The 7,569-nt window shown below is 31.2% G+C and overlaps 1 protein-coding gene across 3 annotated transcripts in view; it reads left to right on the top strand.

Moving 5' to 3' along the window:
- Positions 1–3,198: 3,198 nt before the first annotated feature.
- ephx2 (epoxide hydrolase 2, cytoplasmic) overlaps positions 3,199–7,569 on the top strand; it is a 61,097-nt gene continuing 56,726 nt past the window's right edge. For 2 of the 3 annotated variants that reach the window (XR_012392705.1, XM_021467153.3), the window contains exons 1-4: positions 3,199–3,309; positions 3,474–3,605; positions 6,468–6,552; positions 7,438–7,569. The exon at positions 7,438–7,569 is cut by the window's right edge and continues 25 nt beyond it. Coding sequence is in view for 2 of the 3 variants with exons in the window: in XM_021467153.3 (XP_021322828.1) it covers positions 3,508–3,605; positions 6,468–6,552; positions 7,438–7,569 (315 nt within the window). In the remaining variant the exon portion in view is untranslated. 3 annotated transcript variants of the gene reach the window in all.

The following is a 7,569-nucleotide window of genomic DNA, read 5'->3' as shown; positions in this document are numbered from 1 at the left end:
ACAATATGACATAAGAGGTCAACTTTCACTATTGACTGACTGTTGTTAAAAAAAATAAAAAATTTACAAGTAGCCTAACTTTTTAAAATCTTGAACCTAATTCTTGAGAGAAAAAATTGACCAATGAAAAGGTCAGAAGCACCAAAAGCATCCTATTAAATTTATTTTTAATATTAACTAGGCTGTGTATAAAAATCCTAAATCAAACTAAAAGTTTGCTGGTGTAGCTTAAATGATGTGTCGGTGCTCTTTGTGTAAGGGAATTATCCAAATAAACATCAAAATCAGACCAAGGCACTCAAAAAAATGTAAGAAAAAAATAATAAAAAGCCTTTATTGACATGTCTGTTCCTTAAAACTGTGGCTGCATCAGGTTTCCCTAATAAAATAAAGTATTATTATCAAAACGTGTAGGCGCAGTTTTAAGAAATAGCCATGTCAGTAAAGGCTTTTAATATTTTTTCCACATTTTTCGAGTGCCTTAGACTGACATTTGCTGTTTATACTAATTAGGCTGTTGTTAGATGAGTTTTCAAGAGAGGCCAGAAGAAAATCGTGAAGCTCTTCTTTTTTTTATATTTGTTTATTATAAATCTTTAGGAAATGTTTTTGGTACATCAAAAATGGAGGAGACAACAAGCTAATCCAGCTAAAAATAGTGCCTAAAATGCCACATTGGAGTATTTAAACATCATATTTAAAGAAAAAATGAGGTGAATAACTGCAAAAAAGTCTACATATTCAGAAAAAAGAACCACTCCTTTCACCAGGCTGGCTACAGGCCTGTGTTATATTTTATTTTATCCCAAACAATTAATCTGTGGAATTTATAATGAATTTTTTAATTTTATTTGGTAAATATCATATTCAAAAATGACGACTGAATAACTCTAAACCTTGTTTAAAGGTTTCTATTATAGATTTTTATTTGTATATAGACTTGCTCCAGTATGTTAATAGCAAAAAATGTCAAGATACAATTATAGTAGCAAAAGAGCTGAAGCTAGCTGAATAGTAAACGCTGTCAATTGGGTTAAGTCATGCTATCATTGTAAAGGTTTCTATGTTGAAGCTGTTTTTTTATTTGTTTTACGTAATTTATATTTTAGTTTATTTCTGTTACATTTGTATTTTTTAATGTCATGTTTAAATTGTATATTTGCTGTTGTTTAAAAAAAAGTAAAAAACAAAAAAAGAGAATGTAAACAGATGAGATTTTAAAGTTATTCTTAATACGCTCCACATACTCAGAATTAAACTAAGAAATTAAGCAATATAAAATAATTTATTGAATAAAGGTTTTTTTTTTTTTTAATTAGCATGCCACTTATTTTTGGTTGATTGACATTCAGCAATTACGAATTAGCAAGTTCAGACAGAATCTCTGTGTCTTTTGATATTTATTTTTTTTAATTCTGCAGATTTATGTGGAAGGATTTTGGGAGTATCGTAACTAAGAAACTTGTGTTAACGCAAATTTCTAATCAGCCAATCACATGGCAGCAACTCAATGCATTTAGGCATGTATAGTCAAGACGATCTGCTGCAGTTCAAACCGAGCATCAGAATGGGGAAGAAAAGGGATTTAAGTGACTTTTACATGACATGGTTGTTGTTTCCAGACAGGCTGGTGTGAGTATTTCAGAAACTGCTGCTCTACTGGGATTTTCATGCACAACCATTTATAGGGTTCACAGAGAATGGCCAGACAAAGAGCAAATATCCAGTGAGTGGCAGTTCTGTGGGTGCAAATGCCTTGTTGATGCCAGAGGTCAGAGGAGAATGGCCAGACTGGTTCCAGCTGATAGAAAGGCAACAGTAATTCAAATAAGCACTCGTTACAACCGAGGTCTGCAGAAGAGCATCACTGAACACACAACACCGCCAACCTTAAAGCGGTTGGGCTACAGCACCAAAAGACCACACCGGGTGCCACTCCTGTCAGCTAAGAACATGAAACTGAGGCTACAATTCACACATACTCACCAAAACTGGACAATGGAAGATTTGAGAAACGTTGCCTGGTCTGATGAGTCTTGATTTCTGCTGCAACTTTCAGATGGTAGGGTCAGAATCATCTCAGACTGGTTTCTTGAACATGACGATGAGTTCACTGTACTCAAATGGCCTCCACAGTCACCAGAAATCAATCCAATAGAGCACCTTTGGAAAGTGGTGGAACGGGAGATTCGCATCATGGATGTGCAGCCGACAAATCTGCAGCAACTGCGTGATGCTATCTTGTCAATATGGGACAAATCTCTGAGGAATATTTCCAGTATCCTGTTGAATCTATGCCATGAAGGTTTAAGGCAAAAGGGGGTCCAATCCGATACTGGCAAGGTGTACCTAATAAAGTGGCCGGTGAATACGTGTGTGTGTGTGTGTGTGTGTGTGTGTGTGTGTGTGTGTGTGTGTGTGTGTGTGTGTGTGTGTGTGTGTGTGTGTGTGTGTGTGTGTGTGTGTGTAAAAAATCCGCCCGTGCAAAAAATAAACATGTACCTACCCCTCACAGTGACGTCACTAGCTTGTTTGCGTGCATCGTGTCTAGAAGACGGCGTGTCTCAGCTTGAATATATAAGATCCTCATACTACTGAATTAATTTACCTATAAGGGAAATGACTAGGTATAACAAACGACAGTAAACCAAAAATAGTTTTTACAGATTATTGTAAGAAGCATTATTGCTGATATTATGCATTTTCATTGTGTATATAGGCCTGTAAATTGTAAACATGCATTATTAAATAATCGTTTCATACAATATGTACTATTTGAAGGAATATTATGTTGACATAAATAAATATTTAATTATTCATTTATTATGCATTGTTTTATGAACACGTTATTATACTGTATATGCATAGTATATATAGTAGCTTTATTTAATCAAATTGAGATTGATATTAAAAACTTTGTAGTCGCTAATTCCTATAATCTGACAAAGTTTGCGATTTATGTAACTATTGACTTTAGAGCTCTATCCACTACTAGTGAAAGGCTTTTCTTTTGAATATTAAATAGGTCCTGTTGACTTCCTCTAGCGTAATTCGTCTATTCTAATAAGCAGCGGAGGATTTGTGGATTCGTCCAATCACCATCTTTCCTCCGCCTGCCTTTCAGCCAATCAGGTACGAGTTTTCAGTGAACGTCAAGACGTGACATTAATATGTATGAGCTGTTTCCTTCGCCACACTAGAACTGGTGTTTGTAGTATTTGGGCTGGGTTTAAGAGCAGTATATTAGGAGTTTTCCTATGTGCTAAAGTCATAAGTGTAGCAGTGGTCTCTTCAAGCGACGCACAGCAGGTAAATAAACATACAATTTCGCCAAAATGAACTTTACTTTACTTTTCGACAGCGTTACGTAATGAACTTTGTCCTGCTTAACTGTGTAGTTTTGACCAACCAGAATGCCTGTCAAGCCTAAAGTATAATGTTTTCTGCTTTTGTATTTCTCTTTTTTTGCACAGTGTCAGTTTTTAAGGGATTTTCAACTAGTTTCCAATGAAGAAGGCAGTGTTGTTTAGTTTGTGGGGTGGTGTTGTTACCCCACAGATTGGTCAAGCATTTCAGAAGTTTGAGGAAACCACTGGCATTTCAAAGTATGTGTCTTACTTTCTTTTAAAACAGTATTTTATACCAATAAAAATAAATGAATGTGCTTTTTTATATTAGTTTTTTTACATCTTTTATTTAAGGAAGTCACTGACATTTGAAAGTATTAGATTTTTTTTCTTTTAGCAGTACATGACATTTTGTGTAAAAAAATAAGTAAATAAATGTGCATTATTAGTTTTTTCATCTTATTTTGCTTGACAAAATCACTGACATTTGAAAGTCCTTTCTTTCTTTCTTTCTTTCTTTCTTTCTTTCTTTTAGCTATACATTCTTATTATGTAAATAAAAATAAATAAATGTACATTTTCATTAGTTTTTTAATCTCCTTTTTGAAGTAATCACTGGCATTTCAATGTATGTGATTTTTTTTTTCTTTCTTTCTTGGCACCTTTTATGTTAATAAAATTAATAAATGTACATTTTTAATATAAATTTTTGTTTTTGTTTGTCTTGTATGAGGAAATCGCTGGCATTTTACAATATGTGATCTTTCTTTCTTTTTTCTTTCTTTCTCTTTCTTTCTGTCTTTCTCAAGTAAAAAGTAATATGTAATTAAAAATAAATAAATGTACATTTTTATATTAGTTTTTTTTCTTATTTTACTTATTTGTTTAAGGAAATCACTATTATTTCAAAGACTTTCTTTCTTTCTTTCTTGGCAACTTTTATGTTATTAAAAATAAATAAATGTGCATTATTATTAGTTTTTTTATCTTATTTTTTTTGTTTAAGGTAATTACTGGCATTTCAAAGTCTTTCTTTTTTCTTTCTTACTTGGCATATTTTATGTTAATATATATAAATAAATGTATTTTTTTACATATTTTTCTTGGATGAGGAAATCGCTGGTATTTCAAAATATGTGAATTTTCTTTCTTTCTTTCCCAAGAAAACAGCCATTGTTATGTAATTTAAAAATAAATAAATGAGCGATTTAGTTTTTTTTTTTCTAATTTTACTTTTGTTTGAGCAAATCACTGGCATATCAAAGCCTTGCTTTCTTGACGTTTAATATAAATAAAAATAAATAAATGTCCATTTTTATATATTTATTTCTTCATTTGTTTCTTTTTTGTTTGAGAAAATTTCCTTGAACAAAAAAAGGAGGTAAAAAAAAAACTCATAAAAATGCACATTTATTTATTTTTATTTACATAAAATGTCAATGTATTGGTACTGTAAAAGAAAAAACTAATACTTTCAAACAAATGTCAGTTATTTCCCTTAAAGAAAATAAAAGATGAAAAAACAAATATAAAAATGGACATCTATTTAATTTTAATTACATAAAATGTCAATGTATTGCTAAAAGAAATTATTTATTCTATTAATTTAGAATTTTTTTATTTATTTGCAAGAAACGGTTTACTTGAGAAAGAAAGAAAGAAAGACGTTGATATGACAGTCATTAATGCTATTTCAAAGTTTTTCTTTTTCTCTCTTTCTTTCTTGGCATCTTTTATGTTTATAAAAATAAATAAATGTAATTTTTAAAATTTTTTTTTTTCATCTTTGCTTTTCTTGTATGAGGAAATCGCTGCTATTTCAAAATATGTGATTTTTCTTTCTTTCTTTCCCAAGAAAACAGCCATTGTTATGTAATTTAAAAATAAATAAATGAGTGATTTAATTAGTTTATTTTTCTAATTTTACTTTTGTTTGAGAAAATCATTGGCATTTCAAAGCCTTGCTTTCTTGACATATTTAATGTAATTAAAAATAAATAAATGTGAATTTTTATATATATATTATCATTTGTTTCTTCTTTGTTTGAGGAAATCACTGGCATATCAAAGTCTTTCTTTTTTTTTTTTATCAGACATACTGTGAAAATTTCCTTGCTCTGTTAAACATAATTTGGGAAATATTTTAAAAGAAAAAAAAATTCAAAAGGGGGGCTAATAATTCAGCGGCTGCACAAGACACGCACGGAATTCTCAGACCTTCATCAGGACATAAAGATTCTCAGCAAGTACGGGTCATACTCTAAACAGAGCAAAGATCGGGAGAATCAGTCAGACACTGGAAAAGAGCCCACTCGCACACTTGGCTTCCGCTTATAGCAGGTGCAAGGCAGAGTTAGCCTCAAAGAAAAGAAACCTCAATTAATATTAAAAGCTATAAAATGACACAACAACAATATTAATGATAATAATAATAATATTAATAATAAGAAGAAATAAATACTAAACCGTGACACTTGCTAGTACTGGCTTGGACCCCTTTTGCCTTCAGAACGAATCCATCGTGACATATTCAATAAGGTACTGGAAATATTCTTCAGTGATTTTGCTCCATATTGACATAATAGCATTACGCAGTTGCTGCACATCCATGATGCCAATCTCCCGTTCCACCACATACCAAAGGTGCTCTATTGGATTGATGTCTGGTGACTGTGGAGGCCATTTGAGTGCAGTGAACTGAGTCTGAGATGATTCACACTTTTTCTTTCTTTCTTTCTTTCTTTCTTTCTTTCTTTCTTTCTTTCTTTCTTTCTTTCTTTCTTTCTTTCTTTCTTTCTTTCTTCTAAAACAGTATTTTTTTAATACAGATAAAAGTAAATAAATGTGCATTTTTATATGAGTTATTTGTTTGAGGAAATCGCTGGCATTTTAAAGTATGTCTTTCTTTCCTTCTTGACATATTTTATGTAAATAAAAATGTATAAATGTGCATTTTATATTAGTTTTTTTCATGTTTTTATATTTAATGTTCTATTTTATTTTCATAACCATTAAAATTACTGATTAAATGTGCATTTTTACATTAGGGTTTTCATCTTATTTTATCAACATTACCCTTGAAGTGACTGAGTGAACGTCAAGGTGTGTGTTTTGCTCTAGGGGCTTCATAAAGAATGTGGAGACAAAACTTGGCAGTGACAACGCTCTGCATCGTGCAGAAAAGGGGAAAACAACCCTCGCTCAGGTCAATTGCATTCATTCATGTTGATCATAATTGCTTTAGTGTGTATTATTCAGTATGCTTCACTACAGAATAAAATGCATGGGCTCAAGTTGCTTAATTGGCATTATGATAGTTTTGTATCCGTATTACCAAACATCTTAACTATGCATGCAACATGGAATATAATTACATCTTTAAAGTAATAAAATAAACAATAAATGATAAATAAATGACAGGGAGAAAATGTACAAAACAGACAACATATCTAATATTAATTATCTCTCATATTAATAATATTAACAATAAACATCTCTTATTTTAATAATAATAATAAAAAAATAATAACATGAACTATTTAACCAGAGTAGATTATGTAAAATCATGCAAATTCAATAGGTTAATAATTTTTTTAATGATGTGGATGTCATAAATGTTATGCTAATTTGGCTGCCATGTTATTCTCTTATATACTGTAAACATATCAGTAATTTAGCAGTTTTTCCTATTTTGTGATTCATGTCCCCCCCAGTTTATTTATGCTTGTGAATTGCATTACGGAATCTTGATCTTTCATCCAACAACTTTTAACCTTGTCAAGTTAGAAAAAAATGCTTTCATTAAAATTTTTATTAGTTTTAAGTGATATATTGTCTGGGTTGGTGTTGTATATTAAGCTACAAACACCTTGTAGTAGACTGCCAGCACATTTTCAGTTATTTTACAGACTAATTTTTCTACATATTATTTTTTCATACATTATATTATTTCAAACTACTTAAATGTCGATAAAAGTCAATTTGTTAAACTGTAAGAGTTGATTTTTTAAAATCAAAAGTCGTCAAAGCAGTCTGCTTCAGTGCAACGAAGGCATTTACTCTTATATCATTTGTTGGTTTCATATTTCAGATGATTCCTGAGTTTGACGCTGAGTGTCAGAAGGTAGCAGCGGATCAGGGTCTGTCTTTACCTGCCCAGTTCTCCACTCAGAAGCTTTTTGATGACATGGGGAAGGTGGAATTCAACATGGCATTTCTTGAT

Source organism: Danio rerio, chromosome 17, assembly GCF_049306965.1.
Source record: "Danio rerio strain Tuebingen ecotype United States chromosome 17, GRCz12tu, whole genome shotgun sequence".
NCBI lineage: Eukaryota > Metazoa > Chordata > Actinopteri > Cypriniformes > Danionidae > Danio > Danio rerio.
Note: the sequence above shows the minus strand (reverse complement) of the source record. Positions and strands in the feature narration are given on the sequence as shown.